Here is a 14,421-nt window from a genome sequence, read left to right on the forward strand (position 1 = left end):
CGTCGGTGACGTCATATTTTAAATTGTACGGTACATCCAAACACACATTGAATAAACAGATATATAACTACATTGAACAGAAATGTAAACGCAACATATAAAGTGTTGGGCACTCGGAGTGTGGTGTCAGGAAAACAACCTCTCACTCAACGTCAACAAAACAAAGGAAATGATTGTGGACTTCAGGAAACAGCAGAGGGAGCATACCCCCCCTATCCACATGGAAGGGACAGCAGTGGAGAAGGTGGAAAGTTTTAAGTTCCTGGGCGTACACATCACTGACAAACTGAAATGGTCCACCCACACAGACAGTGTGGTGAAGAGGGCTCAACAGCGCCTCTTCAACCTCAGGAGGCTTTTGGCTTGTCACCCAAAACCCTGACAAACCTTTACAGAGGCACAATCAAGAGCATCCTGTCGGGCTGTATCACAGCCTGGTACGGCAACTGCACCGCCCTCAACCGCAAGGCTCTCCAGAGGGTGGGGCAGTCTGCACAACGCATCACCGGGGCAAACTACCTGCTCTCAATGACACCTACAGCACCCAATGTCTCAGGAAGGCCAACAAGATCATCAAGGACAACAACCACCCGAGCCACTGCCTGTTCACACCGCTATCATCCAGAAGGCGAGGTCAGTACAGGTGCATCAAAGCAGGGACCGAGAGATTGAAAAACAGCTTCTATCGAAAGGCCATCAGACTGCTAAACAGCCATCACTAACATAGAGAGGCTGCTGCCTACATTGAGAACCAATCACTGGATCATAAATGGATCGCTAGTCACTTTAAATAATGGCACTTTAATAATGTTTACATATCTTACATTACTCATATCACATGTATATACTGTATTTTATACCATCTATTGTACCTTGCCCCTCGGCCATCGCTCTTCCATATACTTATATGTACATATTCTCATTCACCATTTTAGATTTGTGTGTATTAGGTAGTTATTGGGGAATTGTTAGATTACTTGTTAGATATTACTGCACTGTCGGAACTAGAAGCACATCTGCTAAAAAAAAAGTGATCCATTTTTTTTATTTGATTTGAGGACCTCCACATCCGGCTTCTTCACCAGCAGGATTGTCTGAGACCAGTCCCCCAGACAGCTGATGAAACGGTGGGTTTGCGCAACCAAATAATTTCTGCACACTGTGAGAAACCGTCTCAGGGAATCTCATCTGCATGCTCGTTGTCCTCACCAGGGTGTTGACCTGACTGCAGTTCGGCATCATAACCGACTTCAGTGGGAAAATGCTCACCTTCGATGGCCACTGGCACGCTGGAGAAGTGTGCCCTTCACTGATAAATCCCGGTTTCAACTGTACCGGGCATATGGCAGGCGTCTTGTGGGCGAGCGGTTTGCTGATGTCAACGTTGTGAACAGAGTGCCCCATCGTGGTGGTGGGGTTATGGTATGGGCAGGCATAATCTACGGACAACGATCACAATTGCATTCTATCGATGGCAATTTGAATGCACAGAGATACCGTGAGGAGATCCTGAGGCCCATTGTCGTGCCATTCATCCACTTCCATCACCTCATATTTCAGCATGATAATGCACAGCCCCATGTTGCAAGGATCTGTAAACAACTGCTGGAAGCTGAAAATGTGCCAATGGCCTGTATACTCATCCGACATGTCACCCATTAACCTGTTGGGGCTAGGGGGCAGTATTTGCACGGCCGGATAAAAAACATACCCGATTTAAACTGGTTATTACTCTTGCCCAGAAATGAGAATATGCATATAATTAGTAGATTTGGATAGAAAACACTCTACAGTTTCTAAAACTGTTTGAATGGTGTCTGTGAGTATAACAGAACTCATATGGCAGGCCAAAACCTGAGAAGATTCCATACAGGAAGTGCCCTGTCTGACAATTTGTTCTCCTTCTGTGGCATCTCTATCGAAAATACAGCATCTCTGCTGTAACGTGACATTTTCTAAGGCTTCCATTGGCTCTCAGAAGGCGCCAGAAAGTGGAATGACGTCTCTCCTGTCTCTGGGCGAAAAACAGCAGGAGATTTTGTGAGTGGTCAGGCTGAGAACAGTAACACTGGAGATGCGCATTCATGAGAATTCTCCATTTTTTTCTTTCAGCCTTTGAATGAATACAACGTCGCCCGGTTGGAATATTATCGCTATTTTACGAGAAAAATAGCATAAAAATTGATTTCAAACAGCGTTTGACATGCTTCGAAGTACGGTAATGGAATATTTTGACATTTTTTGTCACGAAATACGCTCGCGCATCACCCTTTGGATACTGACCTGAACGCACGAACAAAACGGAGGTATTTGAATATAACTATGGATTATTTGGAACCAAAACAACATTTGTTGTTGAAGTAGAAGTCCTGGGAGTGCATTCTGATGAAGAACAGCAAAGGTAATCCAATTTTTCTTATAGTAAATCTGAGTTTGGTGAGGGCCAAACTTGGTGGGTGTCAAATTAGCTAGCCGTGATGGCCGGGCTATGTACTCAGAATATTGCAAAATGTGCTTTCGCCGAAAATCTATTTTAAAATCTGACACCGCGATTGCATAAAGGAGTTCTGTATCTATAATTCTTAACATAATTGTTATGTATTTTGTGAACGTTAGTCGTGAGTAATTTAGTAAATTCACCGGAAGTTTGCGGTGGGTATGCTAGTTCTGAACATCACATGCTAATGTAAAAAGCTGGTTTTTGATATAAATATGAACTTGATTGAACAAAACATGCATGTATTGTATAACATAATGTCCTAGGAGTATCATCTGATGAAGATCATCAAAGGTTAGTGCTGCATTTAGCTGTGGTTTTGGTTTTTGTGACATATATGCTTGCTTTGAAAATGGCTGTGTGATTATTTTTGGCAGGGTACTCTCCTGACATAATCTAATGTTTTGTTTTCGCTGTAAAGCCTTTTTGAAATCGGACAATGTGGTTAGATTAACGAGAGTCTTGTCTTTAAAATGGTGTAAAATAGTCATATGTTTGAGAAATTGAAGTTATAGCATTTTTGAGGTATTTGTATTTCGCGCCACGCAATTCCACTGGCTGTTGACTAGGTTGGACGCAAACGTCCCACCTTGCCCAGGGAGGTTAAGCATGTTTGAGATGCTCTGGATCAACATGTACGACAGCATGTTCCAGTTCCCGCCAATATCCAACAACTTCGCACAGCCATTGAAGAGGAGTGGGACAACATTCCAACCAACAGCCTGATCAACTCAGGTAAGGTTGGTCTCGAGTGGCTAGATGTTCTTTACCATTCAGCCATATGATTTGCCACCAATGCTCCTTATTGGACACATCACAGCACTCTATACTCCTCTGTAAACTGGTCATCTCTGTATACCTGTCGCAAAACCCACTGGTTGATGCTTATTTATAAAACCCTCTTAGGCCTCACTCCCCCCTATCTGAGATACCTACTGCAGCCCTCATCCTCCACCCCTTCTTGTCACACCCTGATCAGTTTCACTTGTCCTCGTTATTGTCTCCACCCCCTCCAGGTGTCGCTTGTTTTCCCCAGTGTATTTATCCCTGTGTTTCCTGTCTCTGTGCCAGTTCATCTTGTATGTTTCCAAATCAACCAGTGGTTTCCCATTCGCCTGCTTATTGCATTCTCCTTTTTCTAGTCCTCCTGGTTTTGACCCTTGCCTGTTTCTGGACTTTGTACCTGCCTGCCTGACCATTCTGCCTGCCTTGACCACGAGCCTGTCTGCCACTCTGTACCTCCTGGACTCTGATCTGGTTTTGACTTTTTTGCCTGTCCACGACCATTCTCTTGCCTACCCCTTTGGATTAATAAACATTGTAAGACTCCAACGTCTGCATTTGGGTCTCGCCTTGTGCCTTGATAGTTCTGCCAGTTACATTCTGTAAAAGGTCCCCAAAACACACATATCCCTGCGGTGCTCGTCTTTTCAGTTCACTGCAGCTAGCGACTGGAACGAGCTGCAACAAACAGTCAAACCGGACAGTTTTATCTCAATCTCTTCATTCAAAGACTCAATCATGGACACTCTTACTGACAGTTATGGCTGCTTTGCATGATGTGTTGTCTCTACCTTCTTGCCCTTTGTGCTGTTGTCTGTGCCCAATAATGTTTGTATCATGTTTTGTGCTGCTACCATGTGCTGCTGCCATGTTGTGTTGCTACCATGCTGTGTTGTCATGTGTTGCTGCCATGCTATGTTGTTGTCTTAGGTCTCTCTTTATGTAGTGTTGTGTGGTCTCTCTTGTCGTGATGTGTGTTTTGTCCTATATTTTAATTTAATTTATTTGTATTTTTAATCCCAGTCCCCGTCCCAGCAGGAGGCCTTTTTTTCTTTTGGTAGGCCGTCATTGTAAATAAGAATTTGTTCTTAACTGATTTGCCTAGTTAAATAAAGGTTAAATAAAAATAAATAAACTCTATGCAAATGGTGGTCATACCAGATACTGACTGGTTTTAAGGTATCTGTGACCAACACATGCATATCTATATTCCCAGTTGTGAAATCCACATATTAATGAATGTATTTCAATTGACTGATTTCCTTATATGAACTGTAACTCAGTAAAATCCTTGAAATGGTTGCCTGTTGCGTTTATTTTGGTTCAGTGTATGTTTGTATACAGATGATGGTTTGTTGCTCTTGTTTCTGTTAGATTTATTAGCCTACACTTGCATGTACGTTCTTAGTCTTTCTAATATGCCACTAAAGCTTCTCTCTTTCATTGATGAGAGCTTTATAATGACAGAAAAAAAAATATGTATAAAATGTATGTATTAAAACATTTTTTTTCTTTCTCAGAGCCAATGGAAGTCTTTCACTCTGCTCCCCCCCTCTCTCTCCACGGCCATTCCCGTAAGCTCCCGCTGAGCAAGGCATATTTGTGGCGAGCCTCCCTACAGTTAGCAGAGGGGAAATTAGGATCTGGAACTGACTAGTGTAGCAATAAAATGCCTCAATTTAAACTCCAAACATATCGCTAACAGTTCAACGCTTCAATTTAGCCTCTGACACCAAACATGGCTGAAGCCACAGAAACATCTGGCTGTGTGTGTGTGTGTAAGGATAAATATTGCCCAAAAGCTAAAAGCAAATAATTCATTGGTTATGCGTGTTGCTACTGGCAACCCACTTATAAAGAGAGAGTAACACACGGACAACCAGAAAAGGAGAAAAGGCCAGGGGAGGATTCCATTAATAAGCGCTCTATTGGTCTGCCACACACTGAATGTGTGTGTGTGTGTTTTCTGCCATAAGTGACCACAGCGCTGGACTCAGTTCAAAGGGTTCCTTCCGTATCCTGTTTGCAGTCGTGTCACTGGACACACACACACACACACACACACACACACACACACACACACACACACACACACACACACACACACACACACACACACGAGAGCAGTAAACGAGAGCAGTAAAAACAGCAGTGTAGAGGCACCATGTTCCCGTGGTTGAAACTTGAAGACCATTTCTGCTGCTTGCTTTGGAAACAGACATGATTTTCTGCGTCACCACAGCACACACACACACACTCGCCCAAAGTCAGGCGTATGACTAAGAAGTCCCAATTGAGGCCCTTTCCAAACACACACACACACACGCAGTAGTAAGTTAAGTAAAAACACAGGATCCCAAGAAAGTCAACATTCACCAAAGTTGGGCTTAAAAACCTCTTCTGACACACTGCAAACAGCTAAACTCTCATGCAAATCACCCACATACTCTCTCTCTTTCTCAAACACACCCTCCTACACCAGGTGCGTATCCTAACCCAGATCCCACCCTTTACCCTAAACTGGGTTCGTATCCAAATCCCAACTCTATCCCTTCTTTGAGCCCACCCCTCACTTTATTCATGTTTTTGTTTAGTCTGATGTTTTGAGTCCTGTTTTTTGTTTTTCTTTTAATTTCTACAATGGTAAAGCGACTTAGGGTCTTTGAAAAGCACAATTTAAGTCCCATGTATATTGAACAAAAATATAAACACAACATGCAACAATTTCAAAGATTTTGCTGAGTCACAGTTCATATCAGGAAATCAGTCAATTGAAATAAATGAATTGGGCTCTAATCTATGGATTTTACATGACTGGACAGGGGCGCAGCCATCGGTGGGCCCACCCATTTCAGGGGCCAGGTCCACCAACTGGGGAGACAGGCACTGCCAATCAGAATGAGTTTTTCCCCACAAAAGGGCTTTACTACAGACAGAAATACTCCTTGGCACCCCCCCTCCCCCACATCTGACGATCCCGCAGGTGAAGAAGCTGGATGTGGCGGTCCTGGGCTGGTTACATGCGGTCTGCGGTTGTGAGGCCAGTTGGACGTACTACCAAATTCTCTAAAACGTTGGAGGCGGCTTATGGTAATTAACAAATTCTCTGGCAACAGCTCTGGTGGACATTCCGGCAGTCAGCCTGGCAATTGCACGCTCCCTCAAAACTTGACACATCTGTGGCATTGTGTTGCATGACTGCACATTTTAGAGCTGCCTTGTATTATGCCCAGCACAAGGTGCACCTGTGTGACGATCATGCTGTTTAATCAGCTTCTTGATATGCCACACCTGTCAGGTGGATGGATTATCTTGACAAAAGGATCAAATGCTCACTAACAGAGATGTAAACAAATGTGTGCACAAAACTTGAGAGAAATAAGCTTTTTGTGCATATGGAACATTTCTGTGATCTTTAATTTCAGCTCATGAAACATGGGACCAACACTTTACATGTAGTGTTTATATTTTTGTTAAGTGTATTATTATTATAAGCTGACAAATACCAACATGCTCCATGTTCCATTCCTACCCATGCAGTACAGTGTCCTAAAATATATACATTATTTGTCCACCTAGTGAGTAATCAGTAACAATGTTAAATATTAAAGTGAATATGCAAATTCTGTTCTTTGTGGAGGGGTGGGGACAGGGTGATATATTGACAGAACAGGGTGTAGCATCACACATCACTCCCTACAGTACACTGTAACCCGAAGCTAGGACTTGTAATGGCTCTGAACCAGTCTACGGGCCAGCAACTCTGTCTGTCCCATCTACTGAACTTTGGAATCCTGGACAGACAAAGGGACATAACTGTCTTTGAAGTTAGAGTAGTAGCAGCTGTGTGTGTGGGGGGGTGACAGATGAGGGGGGATTCTGTATATTTACCAAGGGCTTAGTTTTACTACTCTGAACACCTGCTGAAACTTTGAGCTGTGTATTGTATGGCAACGGTGGATATTTTTACACACACATGCACAATAACCACCAGAGACATGTGTACAGTGCATACTTAAAGTAGTCAGACCACTTGACTTTTTCCACATTTTGTTACGTTACAGCCTTATTCTAAAATGGATTAAATGATTTATATTTTCTCAATCTACACACAATACACTATAATGACAAAGCAAAAACATACTTTTTAAAATGTTGCAAAATTTATAAAATGATTTGGAAAAGGCTCCAAAGTTGACACACCTGTCTATATAAGGTCCCACAGTTGACAGTGCACATCAGAGCAAAATCCAAGCCACGAGGTCGAAGGAATTGTCCGTAGAGCTAAGAGACAAGATTGTGTCGAGGCACAGATCTGGGGAAGGGTACAAAAAACATTTCTGCAGCATTGAAGGTCCCCAAGAACACAGTGGCCTCCATCATTCATAAATGGAAGAAGTTTGGAACCACCAATACTCTTCTTAGAGCTGGCCACCCGGCTAAACTGAGCAATCAGGGGAGAAGGGCCTTGGTCAGGGAGGTGACGAAGAACCCAATTGTCACTCTGACACAGCTCCAGAGTTCCTATGTGGAGATGGGAGAACCTTCCAGAAGGAAGTTTCTGAATGTCCTTGAGTGGCCTAGCCAGAGCCCAGACTTGAAGACTTGAGCCCGGACTTGAACCCGATGGAACATCTCTGGAGACCGTGAAAATAGCTGTGCAGCGACGCTCCCCATCCAACCTGACAGAGCTTGAGAGGATCTGCAGAGAATAAATGGGAGAAACTCCCCAAATACAGGTGTGCCAAGCTCGTAGCATCATACCAAAGAAGACTCAAGGCTGTAATTGCTGCCAAAGGTGCTTCAACAAAGTACTGAGTAAAGGGTCTGAATACTTATGTAAATGTGATCTGTTTTTAATTGTTTATACATTTGTAAAAATTTTGAAAAACCTGTTTTTGCTTTGACATTATTGGGTATTGTGTGTAGATTGTTGAGGGGGGGGAACTATTGAAATCAGTTTAGAATAAAGGCTGTAACCTAACAAAATGTGGAAGAAGTCAAGGGGTCCGAATACTTTCCAAATGAACTGCATAAGTACACAATTGTTTATTTCGTCTTTTATTATTTCATGACACCAATTTCAAATGTACATAATAATATGGGTACAGTCCTTTTCATTTCAGTGTATCATACAGTTATTTACTTGTAGAGCATATCCCAAAGAGAAAATAACAAAACCCAAATCAGAACAGCCACTTTAGACAAGAACCAACCGAGACACTGCAAAACGAGACAAGGAAGGAAGGAGGGAGGCATGGAGCGAGGGAATCAGTGTTCTTCATCTTCACATTTCCAACAGAAACAAACAAAGCCAATGAATGGTAGTGATGATGATCATGTACATCATATATAATAAGACGACTCTGAATCAAAATACACACAATAAAGAGAAAAGAATGATAAAGTGATGTGCACATTTCTTTGGAGGAATAAAGTCTTAAGAGATAAATAAGTTATAAAATAGAGACTATCAAAACAACAATGAGAGAGAGAGACGTGACGAAATAAAAGGCAGGCGATTTTGACTTCAAGTAGGCGATTCCCCAGAGCCATGAACATACAGACGTCAGTTAGTAAGCTAGTCCTCTCCATGTTGACACCAAAAGGTTCCGGAACAATCACATTCTGACATAGAACGCCACTAACATTCTAACTAGACTGGACTGCAACATTCATAAAGCTTTTGGTGCCAACATGGCGCAAGCTAAAATTCTAAATCAAACCCAATTAGGTGCATCTCAATAGTCTATAATGACTTCCTCTACTCATCTTGTTTTCTCTCCTTGAGACGAGGAAGTCACTTCAGAGTATTGATATACACCTTGGCCCTGATCGAATACTTCAAAGCGCACCCTTCCTTTCTCCCTTCCTAGGGCTCAGCCAGATAGCTCTCCCCTTTCGAGTCACAGAGGAGTGAAGGATGCATCTAGAAGGTATTCGAACAGAGACCCTGACCTGTCCTATCACTGGTGGCTGGGCCAGCGCTCCCGGACACTGGAGGCTCATGGGACATGTAGTGCGCTGGGGCCCCAGGCAGCCGGCGGAAGGATAGATCATTTCTTCCTCTGGAAGACGTTGGCCAGCATGGCGCCGGACGTGGTCAGCTGACCCATCTTACTCAGGAACTTGGTTTTAGCGTCTTCACCAACCAGACTAGCAGCAATGGACACAGAGCTACAGGAACAAAAACACAATGAACACGTTGGCCAGCATGTCTTCTCCTACTAACACAGAGTTTGCTGATAACTCATTTGAGGGAATGTGTACTTACTACGACTGATATGTGGTTGTCCCACCTAGCTATCCTAAGATGAATGCACTATGTAAGTCATTCTGGATAAGAGCGTCTGCTAAATCACTAAAATGTCAACGTGTACATTTATTATAGAGCTTAGACATAGCATCATCGTCACACAGAGAGCAACAGTTTATTAGGTATACCCATCTAGTACTGGGTCGGAACCCCCTTTGCCTCCAGAACAGCCTGAATTCTTCAGAGCATGGATTCTATGTTCAGACATGCTGTGGCTTTCAAACGTTGCTCAATTGGTATCAAGGGACCTCAAGGGACCTCCTGCCTGGTATCAAGGAAAACATTCCCTACACCATTACACCACCAGCCTGTACCGTTGACACCAGGCAGGATGGGGCCGGCAAGTGTTTGGCCGGCAGGGATGTCCTTGCCCCATCGCGCACTAGCGACTCCTGTGGCGGGCCAGGCGCAGTGCACGCTGACAATGTCACCATGTGTACGTTGTTTCCTCCGACACATTGGTGCGGCTGGCTTCCGGGTTAAGTGGGCATTGGGTCAAGAAGCAGTGCGGCTTGGTTGGGTTGTGTTTCGGAGGACGCACGGCTCTTGACCTTCGGCTCTCCCGAGTCCGTATGGGAGTTGCAGCGATGAGACAAGACTGTAACTACCAATTGGATACCACGAAATTGGGGAGAAAAATATATATATATGTTATATTGATGATAATACTGTAGAATGGGATATATTATATAGCCTATAGAATGGCACACACTGTATCTTATTTAGCCTGGACACAAAGAATCAGTGTACTATCATTCATCCAGAATGTTTTCCCTATAATCTCTACAATCTCTCCCTAAACATACAGTTCAGAGTGATTGACAGTGTGTTGTTAACTGTCAAATGCTCATTTGTTTGCTTTGTTTTGCTCTAGTTTCGGTCTCTCCGTCCATACATTTGGACAGGTAAATGGAAAAGCTGTTTCCTAAGCGTTAACAATAACAGTTTCTACTGACTGACAGTTAGGAGAGTTCCTCTTTTTCCCTCTCTGCCTAAATCTGGTTGAACAGCAGCAGATAAAGAACTGTAGGGGAACAACTTTTCAACTAAATATGGTCAATAGTCAAATTAAAGTTATGTAAAATGCTGGAGTTGAGTGCCGTAGTGTAGTAACATGGTTGTTGATAGATGCTTTGAGTCTAAAAGACCCATCTCGTCTCTAACACTGTGCATGATGATGCTGAGAGATTCTAAAGTTATAATTAAACATGATGTGTAAACGAACAACCTCAAAACAAGAGTCAATATGACATTGGGGTGTGTGACTGTGTTGCTAGGCTACAGCCTCAGAGTTTAAGAGTTCAGAGGGTACACGTGTGCACACAGACACGGTTCTGTTTTTAATGAGGCAGAAACACATGTTCACAAGACAGCCACACTATGGGCTGTGGTCCAACAGTCTTTAATAGTTGATTTCCTCTACTCCCTAACCTCCCCCTCCCACCCACACTATGGCTGAGTCCCAATGCTCTTTACAGGCTCTCTTCTCTCCTCCCCCACCACTGTCCTGAATCTAAAGGATACAGTTTCTCTACTGTTTATGCAGCTAGGCTTCCAGAGGGTCATATGACTGTGACCCAACAAGTCAACAGCACTCATGGTGTGGGATGAAAACCAGCAGATAAAGACTAGGAGAGTTTGTAGAGTTTTGTGTTTTTTTTGTGTGTGTGTGTCTGTGTGTATTTTGAATGCTCCGACATAGCACACAGATACATCACACAGCACACAGACACAGCACACAGGACTGTGATTGTGTACTGATTTACTGGTGTGCGTTAGTAGTGATTTACTGGTGTGCGTTAGTAGTGATTTACTGGTGTGCGTTAGTAGTGATTTACTGGTGTGCGTTAGTAGTGATTTACTGGTGTGCGTTAGTACTCACCCCTCTGCCTGTCCGATCCCTCTGTTTTCTACCTTTATCTCTCCCTCCTTGATCATGGAGCTCAGGATCACCTGCAACAGGACAGGAGACACACACAGTGGAAAGGATACCAGTTGGACTGCTGTGCTATGGAAAGTATGCCTGGTGGTATGCCTCCTGGAGACATCATCACGCTGTGTGGTAAGTGGTCTGGGAATCAGCTGGTCTTTAACTTGCATGGGAAACAGGTCATTTGATGTAGTTTGAGAGAGCTACTGTGTGGTCAGTGTGTGTGTGTACCTCGTGTTCAGGAGATAGCTGTTCCATGTCGGTCCTCAGACACCTTAGTCCAGGCAGGAAGTGATTCACCATCAGCTCCTCTGAGATGACTGGAGCAGGACGTCAAGGAACGGACAACCAAACACTGAGTTTAAGCAAACACTTACCGGACAACTGAACACTGGACAACCAAACATCAACAGAGTTAAACACTACTGAACACTGGTCAACTGAACAGTTGTGAGTGAAGTAATATTATAACACTAACACAGAGTTGAAAAACAAGTCAGATTATTGAGGTTATATGACTACATTACCCAGAAGGCCACAGTAATTCCACTGCCTCGTTGCACACTGATGATGTCGCAGTCCCAGGCTCTGATAGAGTGGGGGTTTAGCCACTGTAACTAAAGCTACACGAGATCCCCCATATAGCCTTCGATATTCACACAGTACCAAACCTCAGCTAGCTGGTGTGTGTGAGTGTGTGAGGTGGCATGGAAGTCACTAGAGGTTAGGGAGGTAGGTCTCTGTGCTACGAAATACGCCCTTGAGGAACCTCACTATTTTGGGAACACATTTAGGGAGGAACGTGCACGCATGCATGCACATGCCATATGCTGTGAATTCTGACCAAAGGCTTGGAGGCAGCTCTCCCTCTGTCATTTTCTCTTCTGGCTTCTCCATCTCTCTGAGGCAGACTGTGGTCTGTAACTGTCCGTCTCTCTCATTTTCGCTCTCCCTCTCTGTGGGCTGTGGTCCGTCTCTCTCTCTGTCTCCCTCCCTCTCTCCGCCCACTCAACCCTGTAATCAGCATACGGCCCCAAAATTGAGTTTATTTTCCTTTCTCAACTTGCCAGCGGGACAAGCAACCAATGCATAAATACACATACACTAATGTATTTAACTTATTCAGTGTACTATATATATATATATATATACATACATACACCACACTGACTGAGGCAGGGTTGGTTGATTACAGCCCAGAACCACAAATAGTGAACTTCTAACCACCTGCCCCACAGGATCCACTGACTACAGTAACCTAGTCTGACTACAGTAACCTAGTCTGACTACAGTAACCTAGGCTGACTACAGTAACCTAGTCTGACTACAGTAACCTAGTCTGACTACAGTAACCTAGGCTGACTACAGTAACCTAGGCTGACTACAGTAACCTAGTCTGACTACAGTAACCTAGTCTGACTACAGTAACCTAGTCTGACTACAGTAACCTAGTCTGACTACAGTAACCTAGTCTGACTACAGTAACCTAGGCTGACTACAGTAACCTAGTCTGACTACAGTAACCTAGTCTGACTACAGTAACCTAGGCTGACTACAGTAACCTAGGCTGACTACAGTAACCTAGTCTGACTACAGTAACCTAGTCTGACTACAGTAACCTAGTCTGACTACAGTAACCTAGTCTGACTACAGTAACCTAGTCTGACTACAGTAACCTAGGCTGACTACAGTAACCTAGTCTGACTACAGTAACCTAGTCTGACTACAGTAACCTAGGCTGACTACAGTAACCTAGTCTGACTACAGTAACCTAGTCTTGACCCAGGTCTTGTTATTCTAAAGACGTATTCTGAGTCCCAGCTATAAAAGTGAAATAAATCACTCTCCCCTGAGCCCCAGCCAAGCCACCACTCTGCTCTGGGTACAGTTCTTAAAGTCTTAAGTACATACCGCTAGTTGGACACATTTAAAAACCAGTTCATGAACTATTGCCCTCTTTTAGCTTTTCCCATTAAAGGCCTCTTGACTCAACTCATTAATATGTAGCGGTTTGTCTCAACCATTAATAATGTCCCGTGTGGCTCTGTTGGTAGAGCATGGTGTTTGCAATGCCAGGGTTGTGGGTTCGATTCCCACGGGGGACCAGTACGGGGGGGAAAAAAATGTATGAAATGTATGCATTCACTACTGTAAGTCGCTCTGGATAAGAGCGTCTGCTAAATGACTAACATGTAAATGTAGGTAAGTTCTGTAAGTGAAGGACACAGCAGCAGGGAACACACACACAGCTGATCACCATGGAGCTGATTGTGGTCTACAGGGAACAACGGGTGGAGAACTCCCCTATTGTCATCGACAGGGCTGCAGTGGAGAGGGTCAAAAGCTTCCTCGGCCTGCACATCACAGAGAACCTGACATGGTCCAATCACACCACCATAGTGGTGAAGAAGGCGCAGCACAGCCTCTTCAACCTCCTGCACCTGAAGAAATTCGGCATGGGCCCTTGGATCCTGATGAAGTTCTACAGTTGCACCATCGAGAGCATCTTGACCGGCTGCATCACCGCCTGGTCGGGCAACTGCACCCCCTCTCAACCGCAAGGCTCTACATAGGGTGATGCCCACAGCCCAATACATGACTGTGGGTGAGTTCTGGTCTTCTACACCAGGCGGTGTCTGAGGAAGGCCCAAAAGATAGTCAAGGACTCCAGTCACCCGGGCCACGGACTGTTCACTCTGTTACCATCAGGCAAGCTGTATTGGAGTATCGCGTCTCGGACCAACAGGCTTCTATCACCAGGCCATCAGACTGCTGAAAAGCTAAACCTAGTTGTCTCCCTGCACCTTTCAGACTATTTGCACCGAAGAAACTATATGCACGTTAGAGATTATTTTCACTGACTACCCCCACAGCCAACACTTACACACAAACACA

At 44.1% G+C, this 14,421-nt stretch overlaps 1 protein-coding gene across 8 annotated transcripts in view; it reads right to left on the reverse strand.

Annotated features, from left to right (window-relative positions):
* Positions 1-8,325: 8,325 nt before the first annotated feature.
* Positions 8,326-14,421, reverse strand: part of relch (RAB11 binding and LisH domain, coiled-coil and HEAT repeat containing) — a 57,370-nt gene continuing 51,274 nt past the window's right edge. For all 8 annotated transcript variants that reach the window (XM_045702063.1, XM_045702068.1, XM_045702065.1 and 5 more), the window contains 3 exons: positions 11,758-11,846; positions 11,479-11,549; positions 8,326-9,457 (listed from right to left, as the gene is read on the reverse strand). In XM_045702063.1, the coding sequence (XP_045558019.1) occupies positions 9,337-9,457; positions 11,479-11,549; positions 11,758-11,846 (281 nt within the window). In that variant the 3' untranslated portion in view covers positions 8,326-9,336. The remainder of the gene's footprint in view (positions 9,458-11,478; positions 11,550-11,757; positions 11,847-14,421) is intronic.

Source organism: Salmo salar, chromosome ssa19, assembly GCF_905237065.1.
Source record: "Salmo salar chromosome ssa19, Ssal_v3.1, whole genome shotgun sequence".
Classification (NCBI taxonomy): Eukaryota; Metazoa; Chordata; class Actinopteri; order Salmoniformes; family Salmonidae; genus Salmo; species Salmo salar.